The sequence below is a fragment of the Eubalaena glacialis genome, chromosome 15 (assembly GCF_028564815.1).
Source record: "Eubalaena glacialis isolate mEubGla1 chromosome 15, mEubGla1.1.hap2.+ XY, whole genome shotgun sequence".
Taxonomy (NCBI): Eukaryota; Metazoa; Chordata; class Mammalia; order Artiodactyla; family Balaenidae; genus Eubalaena; species Eubalaena glacialis.
Window position 1 is genome coordinate 28217138 of NC_083730.1, and position 21696 is coordinate 28238833.

At 47.7% G+C, this 21696-nt stretch overlaps 1 protein-coding gene across 2 annotated transcripts in view; it reads left to right on the forward strand.

Annotated features, from left to right (window-relative positions):
* LOXHD1 (lipoxygenase homology PLAT domains 1) overlaps positions 1–21696 on the forward strand; it is a 216302-nt gene that overhangs the window by 104131 nt on the left and 90475 nt on the right. For both annotated transcript variants that reach the window (XM_061169894.1, XM_061169895.1), the window contains exons 15-21: positions 2193–2269; positions 4452–4648; positions 7048–7240; positions 11048–11208; positions 13547–14015; positions 14455–14609; positions 16830–16963. In XM_061169894.1, the coding sequence (XP_061025877.1) occupies positions 2193–2269; positions 4452–4648; positions 7048–7240; positions 11048–11208; positions 13547–14015; positions 14455–14609; positions 16830–16963 (1386 nt within the window). The remainder of the gene's footprint in view (positions 1–2192; positions 2270–4451; positions 4649–7047; positions 7241–11047; positions 11209–13546; positions 14016–14454; positions 14610–16829; positions 16964–21696) is intronic.

Here is a 21696-nt window from a genome sequence, read left to right on the forward strand (position 1 = left end):
TACATGTGTGTTTAGGTGTATTGTTTATGTGTGTGTGCATGTGTTTATGTGTGTACATGTGTTTATGTGTGTGTGTTTATGTATGTACGTGTGTGTGCACATGTGGGCATACTTGCACATTTTTGTGAGCCCAGGGAAAGAGTAATAAAATCTCCAGCAGACTGGCTTATCCATTTAGCAACATCTCACTCTGAAACTGGGCTGAAGTGTTTGAAGCTGAAAGAAAATGACTATATTTGGAAATACCTATTAATATCCTGCAAGTATTTAGGTGGAAACTGAAATGACAAGTCATGGTTTCCTCTGCTGCTGGGGAGGGCCTGGGGATGGAGAAGTGGTGGAGAGAAAGAAGAGAGAACAGATGGGATTTTGCGATGGCCAGTGGCCTGCTGACTATCCACCCTCTCTGTCCCTGTGAGCACACTGACAGGGCCACATCACCGCCTCCTCCTCCGTGGTCTCCAAGTCTGTAGGAGATGCTGCAGTGACCTCAGCATGACAATCAGAGGTCGATTGAGGAGCTCTAGCCAGCACTCCCTTGTTCCCAAAAATCTCTCCCTTACCCTGTCATCAAAGACATGAGTTTGTACCTTCATGTCTTATAATCTCAAACAGTTTTTGTTGTTCTAGATTCACAGCACCAAAGCTCATGGGAAGCATAACAACTTAATTGTCAGCTAATGTTTTTTTTTTAATTGAAGTATAGTTGATTTACAATATTGTGTTAGTCTCAGGTGGTGATTCAATTATATTTTTCAGATTACTTTCCATTATAGGCTATTACAGGATATTGAATATAGTTCCCCGTGTTATACAGTAGATCCTGTTGCTTATCTATTTTATGTGTAGTAGTCAATGATAGCTAACAGCCAGCTGACAGCAAGGTCCCATGGGAATGTAAGATCATGTGCTTGGGGGGGAGGGCGAGAGCGAAGAGATGGGAGAGACCACAGTGTTGCCTGAATTGACCCTGGGGAGGGGGGCAGTATATTGGCAGAGAGGACTGTGGTTTAGAGAAGCCTGAGCTCCATGTTGGGAGTGCTGGGGAGGAGGCTGTGCCTTGACTTCCTTTGATAGGTTCTGTGGCCCAGGAATTGTCTCCCTCTAGGGAGTATAATAGGAGTGGGCTGCAAAGACAAGCACCAAGATGTAGACAAATGGTCAAGAAGCAAGTATGTTGGTTTCCCCATTGCCCTGGAGAACACTGAGGGTGTCTCTTCTCTTGCCATCAGCCCATATCACAGACTGTCTCAAGTACTGGGGCCTGGATAACTCATGCTTGCACGATTGTCTGATTTCCCAGCCTGGGTCTCTGTGCTCCGTGGGAGCAGTGCTTTTCAGGCAAATTGGTCCAATGTCTTTCCCACTGGCAGATGCCACGGCCCACTCCGACATATTGATGAGTCATAACCATCAAATCCCAGCCTTGCAGGGTCCAGACCCAGCTTCTCCTTGGTGGCAAATCTCATTCATCCTTGAGGACTCAGATCAGAGGCCCTTCACCATGAGCCCTTCTCATTTCTCTACACTTCTGTTGCACTTACTTTGGTTTAACATCCATCCTTGTCTTGGTCTCTGGTACCTCAGCCAGTCTATCCTGCCTTCTTAACTAGACTGCAGGTTCTCCAGGGGCTGGGCTGTGTCTTATTCATCATAGTGCATCTTCTCTGCCTTCTCCCCACCCCAGAGCTCTCATCACAGTGTCACGCACATGATGGACTCAGAAAAAGAGGTGGGTTTTTTTTTTATGATAATGATGACACAGGTGTTCATGGCTTTTAGGACAGACTCTTTACCATGATTACCGAGGTTCCACATCAAGCGACCCTGCCACCTCTCCAGCCTCATCTGCCAGCACTGCACCGTTCACTCGTTCCATTCCATCCACACTGGCTGTCCGTCTGCTCCTGGAGGCTCCACTCCGTCCTTGCATGTTGTTCACTCTGAATGCGCCTCCCTCCTCTCCTGGTTAACTCCTTGTCATCCTTCCAGTCTCAGCCAGATATCACCTCCCCAGGGCAGCCCTCCTTCCCCAGTCTGGGTTGGGATCCTTTGTTCTGAGCTCTGGTAGAACCATTTCCCTTTGCTGAGTTCAAAGCTCTGGCCTCCTGGTGACTCTGCATGAATTGTGTGATGGTTGGTTGTCGGGCTCCCCCACTCAAAGAGCTAACAGCCCCTCATTTGCCCACCAGGTGGTTGGACAAGGATAAGGATGATGGGCAGTTGGTCCGAGAGTTGCTGCCCAGCGACAGCAACGCGGCACTGAAGAGTAAGTCGTCCTGAGGACAGGTGGTAGGTGTGCCCTGGGCAGGACAGATGCCCTCCCTTGTCTGCTTAGAAGGCAGTTGGAGAAAGCACACGCCCTTCACTCCACGGAGGCAGCACTGGGCAGGGTGGAGAGGAAGAGGCTCTGAGGGAGGATCTGGAAATCTGTCTGTGCTGTGCACACAGCCACTTTACGGCCCTCAGTGTGGGGCCCTGACGCATGTGGGCCTCTGTCAATGAGAGTAACAAGAGCGGTAACACAGGCTAATGTTGCCCATTGCTGGGGGTACCTATCATCCAGGGCCTGGAGAGGATAAGCACGTTTGGAAGGGGCTGTACAATGAAAACATTGTTTTCAATGCCAAGAATTATCCTGGAGGCCTTACAGCTTTCCTTACTGGTGTTATTTCTTCAAGTGCCTTGGTTTGATCATGAGCATTAGACAAAATTTAAAAGAAACATATCCAGAATCCTCAGTAATACCAACACCTCATTTCTTTTCCAAGACCTCATATTTATCATTTATTATCTCATGTGAGCCCTGCGATAACCCCAGAAGGTAGGCAGAGCTGATGTTGTTACGCCCATTTGTCAGATGGAGACACATCTGGCGGAGCTAAATATCTTTGTACGGTCAGATAGAAAATTGAAGAGTTGAAATTCTGCATTCTCTGAATGCAGAATTACAGAATTTAAGAGCTGGGATGATCCTTAAGAGATGAACTAATGCCCCCACTGGACACACGACCCATGCCTATGGCAAGGGGATCCCCTAGTACAGCCAGGTCTGCACCCAGCAGTGGAGCTGGTACCAGCGCCCAGGAGTCTGTGTCTTCCTGCCTTGCCCTTCCCACTCCAGCAAGCCCTGCTTTACCACATGGATAGGACCCTTCAGGCTCTCCACTCCCAAGTCAGAGCTTTTGAAAGGATTTAGATGGAAAATGATGTAAAGAAGAGGTCTTTTTTTCTCAGTTCCTGCTATATCTTTACAGCAAGAAGGACAAAAGCCACTTCCTCGGTGCCCTCAGGTGCCCCTGGAGGAGCTGATCTGGGCCAGACCCACAGGTCTGGCCTCTACCAGGGCCTGGCGGGTCTGTAGGGCTGCCCCCGCAGCAGCTGTGCTCAGCTGCCTTTCTCTGAGTCTTTTTTGCCAGTTCTGGAAGGCCCTGAGACAGCCATGCACAGCGGGCCTTGGAACTAGCATCACTTGCCTTCTCAGTGCTTCCCTCCTCATTCCCAAGACCCACACCCTGCACCAAACCTATAGGGCTTGGGGTCGTGGCTCAGGTTATCCCAGGACTTGCCTTTTACCAGGCATTTGTATCCTCCCTTGTGGACAGACGATGAAGACCTTTCTAGGTCATAAGATGGAGTAACATCAGCATGGCGTTTCAGTTGAGAACGGGGCCGAATGGGGTCCACGTTAGGGTTTCACTCATAGCTGACTCCTTCTTCTTTTTTTTAATATCGCCAACTATTTTACTTTAATATATAAACCTTAATACATAATAGTTCAAAGAAGGTAGTTGTGGTTATTTCAATATCATGCCAGAAAGTTTATTTGATAAAACTCAGCTTCCATTTCTCAATTTTCTCAATTTTTAAAAAATGAATACAAGGTTACTTTCTTAAATGATTGTATAAAACACAACTCTGAAATATGCTTAATGATGAACTCCTAGTGTTTAATGCTAGGCTGGCTCCTTCTTAACTGTTGCCATCTTGGGCCAAATACATCATCTTCTGAAGCTCAGATTCCTCACCTGTAAAACCGCGGTCAGAACACTCAGCACTAACACGTGTAAACGTGCTACACACTGTCTGCAGGGAGGCACATGCTCCCTTTGCCTCAGTTTCTTCATCCATCAGACAAGAAATTGCATGAGGTGTTTGCTTTAAATCCTTGTAACCCTTACATTTTAGTATTCTTTGCAAGCCTTCCTGTTCCCAGTGCATTCACACCCTGTGGGGCAGGCCAAGCAGGTATTAGAATTCCGATTTTGAGATGAGGGGGGCTGGTGGGAGCCACCCTCCAGTCTCAGGGCTACGGAAAGAGAGCAAGACCCTGGGCTCCCAACCCCCAACCGAGCGCCCCAGCCCTGGCGGAGCGGCCTCCTGCCCCACGCTCCCTCCCGCTCACCCCGCACTAAACCCTCCCTTCCTGCCTCCTGCCTCGGGCTATCCAGACTTCCGCTATCACATCAGCCTGAAGACTGGGGACGTCCCTGGGGCCAGCACAGATTCCAGAGTCTACATCAAGCTCTATGGGGACAAATCTGACACCATCAAGCAAGTTCTTCTTGTCTCTGACAACAACCTGAAAGACTATTTTGAACGTGGCCAGGTGGATGAGTTCACCCTGGAGACCCTGAACATTGGACCCGTAAGTCTTCTTCCTGAGACCACGTGATGGCATCTTACCCGTTCACCTGCGTGTATCTGCACATGGGTTCACACACACACACACACACTCACAGACACACATGAACCCACTTTGAAGGAAAAAAATGCCCAGGGGCACGGGTAGTGAAGTACATTGTTTTCCAGTTATGACCTAAGCAGCAGAAGACATGTGAACAGTGGTCAAGCTTCCAGCATCTCTTTGGGGCTTGAAGATGTATCCTTAGTGGCTGTAATCCCAACATTTCCTTTACCTCTATAGCCAGGACTGATGGACCTGGGTCCCAAACACTGGAGAAGGGGACACTGGTGTGCAGGGAAGGAAGAGAGGAGGAAAAGCTGTAAAGAGGGGCTGAAAATACTTCCCAATTCCAAACTAGAGTGTGAATCAGAGTGACACTCAGGAAGCCTGTTTCAGTGTTTACTCCCAGGCCACACCTGAGAGACTCTGCCTTGGAGGATGGGGCCCCCAAGAGTCTCCCTCCATCATGTCTCCAGGTGGCCCTGCTGCAAGGGGTCTGAGCACTTCACCTGGAGAAGTGTGGGTCTGACTGCCTGCACACAAGTGTTGGAGACTTTTCTAGAAATGTCTGAGCTGGGCTTCATGTTACCACCTACTCCTCTCAGGGGGTGGCTTGTGGAAACTGAGAGGGTTACAACCTCCCCTTTGCTAACCCCTTCCCCTCTTGGTGAGCCCTACCTTATTTCAGGTGCTCTGGGGAATGATCTCATGTCAGTCATTTATATCTTGAAGGTAATGAACTTAAATCAAGATTTTCCTTGATCAAAATGTATTGACATTTTAAGCTGAATTAATAATTGTAGACTGAAATGCTGTTTGCATTACTAAGGATTTCTGGCAACAGCCAACAGATAAATGAGACATCTGAGGGATGGGGGAGGGCGTTTGGGCCCTTCTTGTGTTTCTGAAACCCCCTCAACAAACAGTGTGGCCAAGAGAGGGGGAGCATGGTTTCAGGCTGCCGACTGCCTGGGTCTGAAGCCCAGTGTTTCCACGTACCTGCCGTGTGCAAGTTACTTGATCTCTGTTTGCCTCAGTTTCCTCATTACTATCAAAAGGGATCCCAATGTGGTTGTTATAGCATTAACTATGTTAGTAACACCCACATGCAGTAGTGTGTTCAATAAACACTAGCTGTTATTGACTGAATCATTGCTCATGTCCGGTGCTGGTCGTTGTGGAACTGACAGGCAGTCCCTGCCATTAAGGTGCTTTCTGTCACATCAGGTAGAAAATACCTGTCCCAGTCTTTGCTCTGTCACAGTCCCAGCACCACAGAAAGACAACGAAGCTCTCCCGTGCCCCTTGGCACACACCCCAAAGGCTCTCAGGCTGTGTCTGTAGATATAGTTGGTCTCCTTCCCACAGTTCCAGGGGATCGGGCTACATGCACTCAGTTGCGATAGTGTTTCCCTTACCAGCTGCAAAGGTGCACTTAGTATGCATAAGAGTGAGAGCAAGGCTTACAGGGACAATTTTCTAAGTCTAGCCTTTGGGCACCAGACTCACGGCAAGCGTCACTCCTCCAAACCACCACAAAGAGAATCTAGGGGGTGCTGGAAGGGATCTCAAAGGCCATCTGATAATTCCATCTGATGTTAGAATTGCCCTGTATACAGCATTTCAAAAAAAAACATAAAAGTCATTTGAATGTTGAAGAACCAGGTACAGTTAAGGATGGTAACATGATCATTTATGTGCTCATCTATGTTACCTGTGGGCAAAGATGAACATAAAATATAAAATAGTGAAGCAACTGAACTATGGAGTATTATAGGGAAAAAATGCACTTCAGTGCTAAGAGTGAGAGGAAGAATTGGACCCAGAATGACAAAGCCCTAAGAGGTTGTCTGCATATTCTGTCACCTATAGGATGGGTGTGTCGAAGAAGACATGCAAAAATACGTACAATAGTGTATGGTTTAAAACAAAACAAAGCCAAATCACCAACGTGGCTATCGGAAGCTGATGGTTAATATTTTGAACGTGTGCTTTCTTGTGCATTCACCACATTCTTAGGAAGTCCACCACCTAACTTTCAGTACATACTGGAGCTTTCAAAGCTCCTGCCACACCTGTTCCCCCACTTGTTTCTCACAACGTACCCAGGAGGTGAGCTGGACTAAAGACTTGAGGACAGAGGCTCCAGGCAGGAGAGGTGGTGCCCTGGTCCCCTGGCTGGCTGCTGGCAGGCAAGCCTGGGACCCAGCCTCCTCCTGCTAAGCCTGCGTCTCCCAAGGAACTGGAGACCGGGTTGAGGAGGGCCATTTGTGCCAGTGTTTAGGGGTGGGCAGGGATGGAGGGATGAAGGTTTCTACACAGTGGCTCCTCACTCACCTGCACCCTGGGTTTCCTTCCAGATCAACCGGCTGGTGATCGGGCACGACAACACGGGCATGCACGCCAGCTGGTTCCTGGGCAGCGTCCAGATCCATGTGCCCCGCCAAGGCAAGCAGTACATCTTCCCTGCCAACCGCTGGTTGGATAAGGACAAGGCCGATGGGCGCCTGGAGGTGGAGCTGTACCCCAGCGATGTCGTGGACATCCAGAAACGTACGGAGGTGGCCATGGTGGGACCGTCAACAGTGTTCCCCGCAGGGTGGGGCAGCAGGGAAGGAGGAGGGACTGTGGGCGACTTGGGTCTTGTCTCAAAGAGGGGAAGCTTCCAGTTGTCCCTGGTACCAGGGTTCTGGGAGGGAAACGGGGCTCCTTTTACAGATGGGGAAACTGAGGACTCAATGGATAAAACATTATTTTCGGGGATAAAGGCAGCAAATGACTTTATTAAGAAATATACTTTCTGAGAATTCCCTGGAGGTCCAGTGGTTCGGACTCCACGCTTGCACTGCAAGGGACATGGGTTCCATCCCTGGTCAGGGAACTAAGATCCCACATGCTGCATGGCGCGGTCAAAAAAAGAAATATAGCTTGTCAGCCCTGTGTACAAGAGGCGTTTGAGAAATAGTCTTCTCCCCGGGAAGATTGGTGAGGAGATAAGCTGTTTATTCATTTATTTATTCAATAAATATACGTTGAATGTTTCTTGTGCCAGCACTGCCCTAGGCTTTGCAGAGGCAGCCATGAGCAAAACAGACCAAACCCTTGTCCTCATGGACTTTACATTCCACCAGAGGAGACAAACAATAAATACATAATATAATGCCAAGAAAGAGCTAGAAGAAAAGGAAGCAGGACAAAGGGTTAGCAATGGCAGGGGGTGAGGGACCTTTTTGGACAGGGTGGTGACATCTTTGGATGGAGGTGAAGTTCAAGGCGATCTGGCCACCATTGCACATGATGTGAGAGCCATAGATTAGGTAGGGGTCAGAGAAACAAGAGGTTATCTAGAGGGTCAGGAAGACAGTGGGACCAAACCCTGGTACAGACAATGTCCCTTCCCTCACCTCTGCGTTTCCGCACCTACCCTGAAAGCAGCCATCCAAGGCTCACTCCCACAGGAAGCTTCTCTGAGAAAGAACCCCACTACAAACTCAGCTCTTCCTCTTCCAGAACTCCTTGTGTCTTTTCATTGTGTGCATTTTCTCTCCCCAACTAACCTGTAAACTCCTTGAGGGCTGTGTCACATATACATGCTTTGTAATGGTACCTGCCAGTATGAAGAATTAACTCCTTCCCTCTTTTTATGAGTTAAAACTTGATTTCCATCATAGTAATACAGGTACTAGTTAACAAGATAAAGATAAAAAAGCAGGAGTTCCCTTACCGACCTCTTCCCTCAACCCATCCCCTTTCTTCAGAGGTAACAGCTTTTTAATTACTTTAGCTTTTTCCTCTGAAATGTATCTCCATATTTTCAATAATATGCTTACCAATTCCTTGATTTTTCAGTCATAGACATTAATTATTGACTTCCTACTATGGAAGAGGAGGATTTAGCTTTTTTAACACAGGCTCATGTGCATGCATGCACACACACAATCCCCTCCTTCCAGCCTTCAATAATCAATATTTGATTTGTACATTATTATAACCATGTAAATATTCTTCACTACTGACACCTACTTATAACAATTATATTTAATTTGTATACAACTTTTTGTTTTTTCTGGAGTTAATAATAGCCTCATTTATTCATTAGCAGAGTTTTCGATATACCCATCTATATTTCTATATACCCATCTGTGTACCCATATATCTGCATTAGTGTGCTAGGGCTACCATAAAAAATAACACAGACTAGGTGGCTTAAGCAACAAAAATGTGTTTTCTCCCAGTTCTGGAGGCTGGAAGTCCAAGATCAAGGTGTCAGCAGGTTGGGTTTCCTCTGTGGTCTCTATCCTGGGCTTGCAGATGGCCACCTTCTCACTGTCTCTCACAAGGTCTTCCTGTGTGCATGTGCATGTCTGTGTCCCAATCTCTTCTTACAAGGACACCAGTCATTGGATTGGGACCCACCTTAATGGCCTCATTTTAACTTAATCACCTCTATGAAGGCCCTGTCTCCAAATACATTCTGAGATACTAAGGTTAGAGTATCAACATATGAATTTTGGGGGTACACAATTCTGCCATTACACCATCTTATCTCCATCTTCCCAATAGAACTAAAATTCTTTTCATATGTTCAAACCCAACAGGAATTCTGTTGGTTTCCTCTCTGCACTCTTCTCCCCCACTCGCTGTCTCAAGGGAAACTCTGTCCTGTTCTCTAGGCTGCCATGAAGCTGTCCTTTTGAGACTTCCTTTCTACTATCTTTTGGACATTCCATTCTTCTCTCATCTGGGTCAGATCTCCCGTTTCCTGGATTTCATGCCTTCCTCTGCTTTGGTTTATTCCCTCATTTTAGAGAGAACACATTCTCCACTGCAATGGAAAATTTGAATGTCTGCAAATGTCTTTGGTCTACTCTCACCATTGATCCATAATTTGGCTTGTTAGAGAATTCTGAGTTAGAACTCAGAGTTTAGAAGGAATTATTCTACAATCTTCTAGCTCCCAGGGTTGCATTTGGGAAGTCTGATGCCATTCTGTTACCCAACACTTTGGGTTTTTTCTCTCTAAAAGCCTGTAGGATCCTATTTTTATCCCTAGCATTCTGAAATTTCATGATGTCCTCACTGCCTTTTGTGATTTTAGTTTCATCCAATCTTCTGGGAACTCATGGGCTCCTTCAGTCTAGAAGCATTTTTTAGTTTTGGGACCTTTTTTTGTATTTATTTCTTTGACAATTTCCACCTCTCTATTTCCTCTGTTTTCTTTAGAACTGAACTTCTAGTGAGATGTTGGACTTCCTCTGATTTTCTTACCTTTCTATCATTTGTTCTTGGGAAATTTCCTTTTTGTTCTTCAGAACTGTCCTTGACTTTACCCTTGCTTTGGAATATTTTATTTCAGCTACCACATTCATTTCCAATAGCTGGCTGTCGTTCTCTGAATGCTCATTTTTATCTATCCTAATTTTGTATAATCCTGGCTGCTATTGTTCTAAGAACCAAGAGAGGGAACTAGGTTCAGGGTTCTCTCCATTCAGAATGCTGGTTTTTCCTGAGTCCCCCTGTTGTCCATCTGCTAGCCCACCCTCACTCCCAGCTGAGGCCAATATCTCTAGTTCAACTTCTTCAGGCTTTCAGCTAGTCCTCTTGTTTTCAGCCCCCAATTTCTCACATTGCTATGGTAGTGGGAGATCCCTCATCTTGTTGAAAATAACAGTCTTAACTTGAAAAAAATTATGATTTTGTCTTATAGCATTGCTGAGAGGGCAAGTCTTGTAATAGTCACTTTGAATAAATATGGTCCCATAGTTCTGGGAGACATTTTGCTCTCCTATGGGAAGTGCCCTCTAGGGGTAAATACCTGTAACACATTTCCACCCTCTAACAGCTTGATAAAGTATTACTACTTCAAAATACAGACAATTCTCTGTGTAGCTGTATCTGTTGATATCATCTGAAAGGTACATATATTTAAATGAAAATTATCATTTCAACCCCTCCTCCTTTACTGAAAATAAGGAAAAGAAACAAACACACAGCCTTTTACTTCTTTCTGCACTGTGGTGTCTGCCCAGGGGTAGGCACACAGCAGAGGGTGCCAGCTGGTGTACTGACTACTCTTCGTCCCTGGTTCCAGAGGACATGTGTGACACAGAGGATAACTGAGCTTTGGAGTCTGTTGGCTTGGGTTTGCCATTTCCACCACCGACTCAATTCTTCTAAGCCTCAGCTTGGCAATCTTCAAAATGGAAATAATGGGGTTTATGATATTGATGGGAGGGTTGGATAAGATAATGCCTAAGAAGCACCAGACACATGGTACAGGCTTGTGTAATGTTTGCTTTGTAATGATTATTACTACTGTTATTACTAAATGTCCCATTTCTCCCCCATGTGCCCACCCAGTGATCCACTACGAGGTTGAGATTTGGACAGGGGATGTGGGCGGCGCAAGCACCACTGCCCGAGTCTACATGCAGATCTACGGCGAGGAAGGCAAGACAGAAGTGCTCTTCCTCTCCAGCCGCTCAAAAGTGTTTGAGCGGGCATCCAAGGACACATTCCAGGTGTGTGTGGGCAAAGCAGTGGGGTTGTCAACAGAGGGCCCGGCAGATGTCTGAAAGTGGAGGGATTGGTTCTCAGCCCTGGCTTCTTATTAGAATCACCTGGGGAGCTTTAGGAAAAAAGTGCCGCCTGGTCTACACCTGCATCAGTTAAATCAAAACCTTTATGGTGGGATGTGTTTTCTGGGAATGTTTCTGAATGCTTTACCAGAGATACTAATGTGCTGCCAATTCTGAGAACTGCTGGAGCAGCTGATTCTAATTTAGCAAAATACGGCACGAGACCCTTGGTTACTACATTCTTTCCCAGCCTTGGCCTTGGCCTTGGCCTTGTACTGATTCTACCACTCACTCAGGCCGAGGGCAGGGCCGTGCCTCCCAAACAGGTTACTGGGAGTCTTGGGGTCTCCCGGCTGTGTTCTGAGGGCCCCAGGCCTCCTCACTTCCCTTTGAGTAGAGGAGAAAAAGAGATGAGAGTGCGAGCATGTTGTTGGCAGGAGAGGAGGGAGGATGCAAGGGTGGTGCCCCTTGGGGCGGCACATGAATGTTTTATGTGGAACATGAGTGCATGTGTGCATGTGTGTGTCTGCAGACCTGTGTGTGCATGAAGTGTATTCATGCTGGCTGGTCTATGAGTGTCTGTGTGCCACCAGCGCCTTGGCCCTCAGCAAAGAGTCCTAACCCAGTGCCCAGCAGAGAGGGTCCTGGCTGAGCTGGGCCAGTGTCACAGGTGTCTGGAATGTTAGCACTGGAGGGGGCCTCCGGGAGTCCAACCCCTCATTACACTGCTGAGGATGCAGAGGCCCGAGCGGTTCACCTCTCTGAGCCTCAGCTTCTTTATCAACTCAAACCTAGCTTCCTAATACCTGCCTGGCCTGCTTCACAGCCCCTGGAAAGATCAAAATAGTCAAAGTCAGGGAAAGTACTTGGGAAATCAAGTCATGGAGATGTAAGAGCAGGGCATCTTCTGCATGTGAACAGACTGCATGGCTGGATACGGTGGTGGCTGCATTCACGGCTGGGCAGACAGATGGGGGGAGAGGGGACAGCAAGTGAGCTGGCTTGCGAGGATGCTGTGACCTGGAAAGCACTAGAGAGGAGATGGAATGTGCTGAAGAAGGGACTTACCGTAACCGGAGCCCATCCCCTATGTAGCTGAGAAGAATACGTTCCTCTTCCTGGGGGCCCTGGGCTCCATTCTGGCTAATAATTTTCTCACAAAGGTGGTTTTGACTGCATTGTGGCTTCATGAACCGGGAGTCAGAAGGCCCGAGTTCTCATCTGGGCCTGGGTTCCAATTATGGGACACTGAACAACTCATAGGACAGCCCTGGACCTCAGTTTCCCCAGCACACAAGCAGAGAACTGGTGGGACTGGGCTTTGAGGATTGTCAAACACCCAGGCAAGGGCCCGTCAGCACAGGGAGCCCTAAGAGTGGCCCGACCGGCAGGAACTCCATGTGAGCCGTCCCCTGAGCTCTGCGGGGGCCAGACCTCCCCTCAGTATGAGGCTCAGAACAGAGTGGCAGATCGAAGGTCGAGGACCTGATCCTCTGAAGCAAAGCTAAATCCACGGACACTGCCCTTTGAGCCAGCCACGTGCTAGGCCCAGTGGGAGAGAAAAGCAAGAACGAACAGTCCCTGCTCTCAGGAATCCCCACTTGATGTGCAGACACCAGCGCACATGGGCAAAGAGGGCATCCAGGCCGGGCCAAGCCCTGGGCCCCCTCCCCTCTGAGCTCCCAGGGAGAGGAGAAGCTGGTGTGCGGGAGGGGCCTGGGGGAGACTTCCATTTTTTGAAAAATAACACTTATTTTTTTGCTTCTTGCAAAATTTATATATAATTAATGCTGAAAAAAGATGTTCGGAAGGAGAACACAGAAAAGCACAAACTAAAAAAAAAAAAAGTAATAATAAAGCTCAGGAATTAGAATGAGTAGGTTTTAGAGGTAGAGGAAGGAATGAAGGCATTCTGCATGAGGGAACAAAGATGAAGATATGGAATTTAAAAAAATAGGAATGAGTGTGATGTGCGTGGTGTGTATGTGTATGTGTGTGTGTGTGTGTGTGTGTGTGTGTGTAAAGGGGGGAAAGAGAGAGAGAGGGAGGGAGACCATCTTTACCCTCTGGACAGGGGTTTAGAAGGACACCCGCTTGGGGGGAGGGGGAGGCGGGAAGGGAAACCAGGCTTGCGTGGGGGAGAGGAGGAGAGGGGGCAACTTTGAGCTCAGAGGTCCCAGCCTCTTTATCCCACGCTCCTGGCACAAGAGGTGCCAGGGTCCTCAGGGGGCGGGGAGGATGCCACCCCCGACCCCCAGCCACTGCCCCGCGCTTTGAGCAGCTGGAGGCGGCGGACGTGGGCCAGGTCTTCAAGATCCGGCTCGGCCACACGGGCGAGGGCTTCGGACCCAGCTGGTTCGTGGACACCGTGTGGCTGCGGCACCCGGCAGTGCGGGAGGCGGACCTCACGCCCGAGGAGGAGGCGCGGAGGAAGAAGGAGAAGGACAAGTTGCGGCAGCTGCTCAAAAAGGAGCGTCTGAAGGCCAAGCTGCAGAGGAAGAAAAAGAAGAAGAAGGGCAGCGACGAGGAGGACGAGGGGGACGAGGAGGAAGAGTCCTCGTCGGAGGAGTCCTCGTCGGAGGAGGAGGAGGAGGAGACCGAGGAGGAGGAGGAGGAGGAGGAGTTCGGACCGGGGATGCGGGAGGTGATCGAGGAGTACAAGTTCGACGCCCACCGCTGGCTGGCCCGGGGCAAGGAAGACAATGAACTTGTCGTGGAGCTGGTGCCCGCAGGCCGAGAGGGTCCTGAGCGTAAGCCTGAGGAGGTGTCAGACAGTCCCCTGGGGGGCGGGGCCCAGGGAGGGGGAGGGTGCCCAGCTCTCCTCTCACGTGGGGGGCCCATGGCTCTCCTGAAATGCCTCCACGGACAGTTCTTTGCTGGGGTCGGCATTGCCCTTGTCCTGAGACTCTTGGAAGGAGCCCTGGTATAACTTGCTGTGACTCAACGTGGGGGACATCAGTAGAAGGGTTGCTGACTGTGAGTTTTGCCAGGACTCTCAGCCTCTTGGGCTTCATGGCAAAGGGAAGTCTTGGGTAGGGAGGAGGGATGGGTTCAATTCTAGGTTAGTGTAGATGTGGGTGTACCCGGAGGTCCTTCCCACTCCCACCATCTGGCTGGATCAGAGGGGTTGAGCCTCAGGTCCACCCCGAGGCCCAGGTGTCCTCAACACTGTGTCTTTTGTGTCCCCAGCCAACACCTACGAGGTCCAGGTGATCACAGGGAGTGAGCCCAAGGCCGGCACCGATGCCAATGTCTTCCTGACCATCTACGGGGAGGAGTATGGGGACACGGGAGAGCGGCCCCTAAAGAAGTCGGACAAGTCCAACAAGTTTGAGCAGGGGCAGGTAGGGCTCGGGCTCTCTGACCCCAGGCGATGGGTGGGACCCAGATGGAGAGAGCCCTCTGGCGATTCCTGAGGCAGCTCCACCCAGCACAGCACTGCTGTGTCCAGTGGTGTGCTCTGTTCAATCCAGCCAGGTAGAATGGAAGTGCCTCTTCTGTAAGCACCGGTGCTTTGTGGTGGGGACGAAAGAAAGGCACAGGTGGGGGTCAGTGCCAGGAAGCCCACAGCAACTAACTGGAGATAGTATGGGTAGCAGATGCTCAGGTGCTGAGTGAGTGGGGCAAGGGTTCAAGGAGGAAGTGCTGACCGTAAGATGGTGCTTTGGGGGAAATTAGTGAGAAGGAGGGATGTGAACTGGGCCATGGTGGATGACTATGGTGTCGATGTCTAAAGATGACAGTGAGAGGTGTTCTCTGAAGATGTGACTGCATGACAAAGACGTGGGGGTGGAAGTGTGGAAGGCCAGTTGAAGGACAGTGGGTCTTCTCGCTACGCTGTGGTTAATGCCAAGCCATGGTGGGCGCTGCCTCTGGGAAGCTTGACGGGACCAATTTAAGGGGTGAGGGCATGAGATCCTTGAAGGACAGGCTGAGAAGCCCGACCTGCGTCCTGAGGCAGTGATGCCACGAAGGCTTTTGAGCATTTAGAGAAATAAATGCCTCTCCCTCTTCTAGGTATAGTAGGAAAAACATGGAAAAATACATCTGTCATTCTTGTCCTTTGAGATTTTACTCCATCCTCTGGCTAGACTGTCTCTCATCTCACCTTTCCCATTTCTGCCCCATCCCAAAGCCAGGTTCCCTTATCAACACAGAGGAAAACCAGAAATAAACCAAATCCATTAAAAATACTTCTGGGCTCGTTGCTTGATTTATTTCAGATATCCCTTGCTTTTTCCTTCAACACTGCCTTCCCATGACTTGAGAATCAGGATTTATTTCTGTGTTTCAGTACTTTCCTTTAAAAATTATAGCCACTATGATGGCTGGAATTGGAAGAAAATTGCTATAGAGGGTGTAACTGGTACAGTTGACGAAATTTGAATAGGGACTGTATGTTAGATAATAGTGTGTTGACTTTAAGTTTCCTGAATTTAGTAATTGTACTGTGATTATATGAGAATGTCCTTGTTCTTAGAAAATCTATGTTGAAGAATTTGAGTGGCGAATCATGATATCTGCCATATACTTTCAAATGATTCAGAAAAAAAATAGAGAAAGGGCAAGAGAGTGTGGGAGAGAAAGCAAATGTTGCAAAATCTAAGTGAAGGGTATACAAAATTTCAATGTACTGTTTCGGAAAATTTTCTGTAGATTTGGAATGCTTTTCAATATAAATAGTTTAAAAAGTTATAGCCAAGAAGATCTCATTCACGTATCGGGTCCTGGTATCATCTGCTTCCTCCAGTGCGTATGTGTATACTTGTATCGTACACAGTCTCTCTTGTCATCTGAATGGTGAGCAATCCAAGTCTTACACTCCGAATTCTGTCAGTCACTTTAGATTTGCACTTTGGCTTATAGTAGGTACTTAATTAAAATTTATGTTTGAAGGAGTTTATGCACGTATGTGCACACACAGCACGTGGCCTCAGCACACACCCAAGCAACAGGTCGTACACACACAGACACACACACACACACACACACACACACTCCCCATAACACAAGTGGGAGCACCCAGCCAACCTGTTTTCTCCTCTACTCCTCTCTTACGGTCACCTTCGTCACCCTCCTACTCTTCCCTCCACCTTGCGGGACACAGTGAAAGTGAGACCTCCCTGGCAGGGGCAGGTGTAAAGACAATAGTGCAATAGGTGGAGGGAATTAAGAGTTGCAAACTTCCAGCTATAAAATAAGCAAGTCACAGGAATGGAATGTACATATAAGGAATATAGTCAATAATGTAACAACTCTGTATGGTGATGGATGGTAACTGGTCTTTATGTGGTGATCATTCCATAATGTATGAAAACATCAAGCCACTATGTTGTACACCTGAAACTAATATAATATTGTATAGTAATGATAACTCAATAAACAAAAACAAAAACCAATAGAGTAGACCAAACACCAGACAACTGGCTGCATTTTCCATTCCCCCTTCCCCCTGATGCTTTGGGTCTTACAGCCGGTCTCAGGCTGCCCAGGTCCTGGGAAGGTGAAGCTGATGGCGAGGTGGGGAGGGCTTCCCCCCAGTGTGCTACTCTGACCCTTCCCAGACAGACACCTTCACCATCTACGCCATTGACCTGGGCCCCCTGACCAAGATTCGGATTCGCCATGACAACTCGGGCAACAGACCAGGCTGGTTCCTGGACAGAATAGACATCACTGACATGAACAACGAGATCACGTGAGTGAGACTGGAGGGGAGGGAGGGAAGGCCATGCCTGCCACTAAGTAGTCATGGAAAAAAGGGTGGGGGTGGGGTGGCTGTGATGGGTGAGAGTGGGGGTGGGGTGGCTGTGATAGGTGAGGGTGGGGGTGGGGTGACTGTGATGGGTGAGAGTGGGGGTGGGGTGGCTGTGATGGGTGAGGGTGGGGGTGGGGTGGCTGTGATGGGTGAGGGTGGGGGTGGGATGGCTGTGATGTGGGTTTGGCCCATGGAGCTGGCTGGGTGGGCATTGCCTCCCTCCCTTCCCTCTCCTTGAGCAGCCCCTCAGCTGCTTGCCCTATCAGGTGACAGTCTGGTAGGACATCCAATCCAGTTCTTGACTCCATCATTTCAGAAAGTCAGGTTTTCTGTCCTTGCCATGGCCCAATCTCCATGGCCAGACTTAGAACCCATAAGTCTCTCCAGGTACAATGTGACTTCCAGGACATTGTTTTAATGTTCTAGACTAGGAATAAGCAAACTTATTCTGTAAATGCCAGAGAGCAAATATTTTAGGTTTTCAGGGCCATTTGGTCTCTGTTACAACTGCTCGACTTTGCCTTTGCTGCAGAAAAGCAGCCATAGATGATGCTAAGTGAATGGATGTGGCTGTGTTTCACTAAAACTTCATTTATAGACACTGAAACTTGAATTCCAAGTAATTCTCACATTTCACAAAATATTATTGTTTTTAGATTTTTTTCAACCATTTAAAGATGTAAAATCTCTGCTTAGTTTGTGGGATGTACATAAGCAGATGGGCCAGATTTGGCCCACAGGCCATAGTTTGCTGGCCCCTGCTTCAGATTCACAACTAGCCCCAGGAGCCAGGCTGGGAAGGGTGAAGAAACCATACCCCAGGAAGGCAAGGCCACAGCCCCAGCGTCAATTTGTGCTAGAGCCAGGACCAGATCTCCAGACCATCAAAGATGAATCTGATGTGTTTCCACCACTAGGCCACATTGCCTTTTGGGCAAGAGAGGCCAAAGGGCAATAGACAGGAAAAAAGCCTGGAGCTGTGGTGGGGAGGAGTGGAGGGAAGCAGAGAGGAAAGCAGACAAAATCTTGAGGGGGTTGTGGAGCTGCCGAGGGCCCGCCAGTGCCTGGAACATAGCAGGCACTTAAGTAAATATTTGTTGAATTAAGCAGCTTCTTGGCCTGCAGCCTGGAGATGGGGCTCACCCCATCTCCCACCTCCACCCTGCCCCACCAGCCCAAGAGATTACTCCAGACAGGGACACTGAGGCACAGCTCACACACAGCCTGAGGTCATGGATTCCCATGAGGTCATCATGGTGGCACAGAAGGGTTGTGGGACTAGCCCGTGGCTGGGAACCAGGGTCCTGACCTGGGGTAGGTCCTCTGCCAGAAACTCACCAGGTCACCCTGGAGAAGTCGCTCCATCTTTATGAGCTTTCATTTGCCCTTCTGATAAATGGGCTTAAAGATGCCAGCCCAACTTCTCAAGATGTTCTCAAAATCTAAGGCATTTAAGCTTGACAAGGATAAAGTGCTGCAAAAAAAGTAAGGACAGGGACAAACTGTGAACATTCTGGCTTCCCCTTGCAGCCTGGTTAGGATCAGTGAACTCTGTTCGGTTGATTTGGCATTTCTAGGCCAACCCAACAATTTTTAAATTATTGTAGTTTTATAATCTATTTTAATATCTGTCAGTACTTGTCTTCTTTCATTATTCTTGAAGAATATTAGCTGTTCTTACCTTTTCAAATCAAAACATTAAGTGATTTTTTAAAAAATACCCTGTTGGAATTTTAATTGTTTTGCTGTTAAATGTATGTGTGGAGAATTGCATATTTAGAATGTGAAGTGCTCCCCCCGAGCACACATTTCCATCTATCCAAGTGTTTCTATGAGGTACCTCAGTAGTGCCATTTTCTACACATTTTCTGCCACTTGCTACACATAGGCTACATGTTCTTGTTACATTTATGCTCATGTGTCATATTTTTATCACTCTTGTGAATGGAACCTTCCCTTTACTCCTCTCTCCTCTTCCCCTCCCTTTCTCTTTTTCCTTCCTCCACTCCTCGCTCCCCTCATCTCCCCCTCTTCCCTCGCCATCCTTTCTCATTGGTGCTGTACAGTTTCTTTTCTTTGTTTCCTTGGTATTGAAGCAGCAGTAAGGGCTCTGTGCTGAGCCAGCTCCAACTACTTGCAAGTGGAGAGAGCAACTCTGAGCAAAGCCTGCCCTGGGAGATAGATGTAAAATCATGGGAGACTGGTTCAAGATGGTGGAGTAGAAGGACGTGCGCTCACTCCCTCTTGCGAGAATCACAGCTAACTGCTGAACAGTCATCGACAGGAAGACACTGGAACTCACCAAAAAAGATACCCCACATCCAAAGACAAAGGCAAAGCCTCAATGAGATGGTAGGAGTGGTGCAATCACAATAAAATCAAATCCCGTAACCACTGGGTGGGTGACTCATGAACTGGAGAACAATTATACCACAGAAGTCCATCAACTGGAGTGAAGGTTCTGAGCCCCACATCAGACTTTCCAATCTTGGGGTTTGGCAATGGGAGGAGGAATTCCCAGAGAATCAGACTTTGAAGCCTAGCAGAATTTGATTGCAGGACTTCGACGGGACTGGGGGAAACAGAGACTCCACTCTTGGAGGGCACACACAAAGTAGTGTGTGCACCAGGACCCAGGGGGAAGGAGCAGTGACCCCATAGGAGACTGAACCAGACCTACCTGCTTGTATTGGAGGTTCTCCTGCAGAGGAGGGGGGCAGCTGTGGCTCACCACGAGGATAAGGACACTGGCAGCAGAAGTTCTGGGAAGTACTCCTTGGCGTGAGTCTTTCCATAGTCCACCATTAGCCCCACCAAAGAGCCTGTAGGATCCAGTGCTGGGTCACCTCAGGCCAAACAACCAACAAGGAGGGAATTCAGCCCCACCCACCAGCAGACAAGCATATTAAAGTTTTACTGAACTCTGCCCACCAGAACAACACCCAGCTCTACCCACCACCAGTCCCTCCCAACAGGAAGCTTGCACAAGCCTCTTAGATAGCCTCATCCACCAGAGGGCAGACAGCAGAAGCAAGAAGAACTACAGTCCTGCAGCCTCTGGAACAAAAACCACATTCACAGAAAGACAGACAAAATGAAAAGGCAGAGGACTATGTATCAGATGAAGGAACAAGATAAAACACCAGAAAAACAACTAAGTGAAGTGGAGATTGGCAACCTTCCAGAAAAAGAATTCAGAATAATGATAGTGAAGATGATCCAGGACCTCGGAAAAAGAATGAAGGCAAAGAGCAAGAAGATGCAAGAAATGTTTAATAAAAACCTAGAAGAATTAAAGAACAAACAAACAGAGATGAACAATACAATAACTGAAATGAAAAATACACTAGAAGGAATCAATAGCAGAATACCTGAGGCAGAAGAACGGATAAGTGACCTGGAAGACAAAATGGTGGAAATCACTGCCACGGAACAGAATAAAGAAAAAACAATGAAAAGAAATGAAGACAGCCTAAGAGACCTCTGGGACAACATTAAATACACCAACATTCACATTACAGTGGTCCCAGAACGAGAAGAGAGAGAGAAAGGACCCGAGAAAATATTTGAAGAGATTATACTCAAAAACTTCTCTACCATGGGAAAGGAAATAGCCACCCAAGTCCAGGAAGCGCAGAGAGTCCCAGGCAGGATAAACCCAAGGAGAAACACCCTGAGACACATAGTAATCAAACTGACAAAAATTAAAGACAAAGAAAAATTATTAAAAGCAACAAGGGAAAAATGAAAAATAACATACAAGGGAACTCCCATAAGTTTAACAGCTGATTTCTCAGCAGAAACTCTACAGGCCAGAAGGGAGTGGCATGATATATTTAAAGTGATGAAAGGGAAGAACCTACAACCAAGCCTACTCTACCCGGCAAGGATCTCATTCAGGTTCGACAGAGAAATCAAAAGCTTTACAGACAAGCAAAAGTTAAAAGAATTCAGCACCGCCAAACCAGCTCTACAGCAAATGCTAAAAGAACTTCTCTACGTGAGAAACACAAGAGAAGAAAAGGACCTACAAAAACAAACCCAAAACAATTAAGAAAATGGTAATAGGAACATACATATTGATAATTACCTTAAATGTCAATGGATTAAATGCTCCAACCAAAAGACACAGGCTCGCTGAATGGATACAAAAACAGGACCCGCATATATGCTGTCTACAAGAGACCCATTTCAGACCTAGGGACACATACGGACTGAAAGTGAGGGGATTGAAAAAGATATTCCATGCAAATGGAAATCAAAAGAAAGCTGGAGTAGCAATACTCATATCAGATAAAATAGACTTTAAAATAAAGAATGTTACAAGAGACAAGGAAGGACACTACGTAATGATCAAGGGATCAATCCAAGAAGAAGATACAACAATTATAGATATATATGCACCCAACATAGGAGCACCTCAATACAAAAGGCAAAGGCTAACAGCTATACAAGAGGAAATCGACAGTAACACAATAATAGTGGGGGACTTTAACACCTCACTTACACCAATGGACAGATCATCCAGACAGAACAAAACTGGAACAAAAAATCCTAAAATTTGTATGGAGACACAAAAGACCCCGAACAGCCAAAGCAATCTTGAGGGAAAAAAAACAGAGCTGGAGGAATCAGATTCCCTGACTTCAGACTATACTACAAAGCTACAGTAA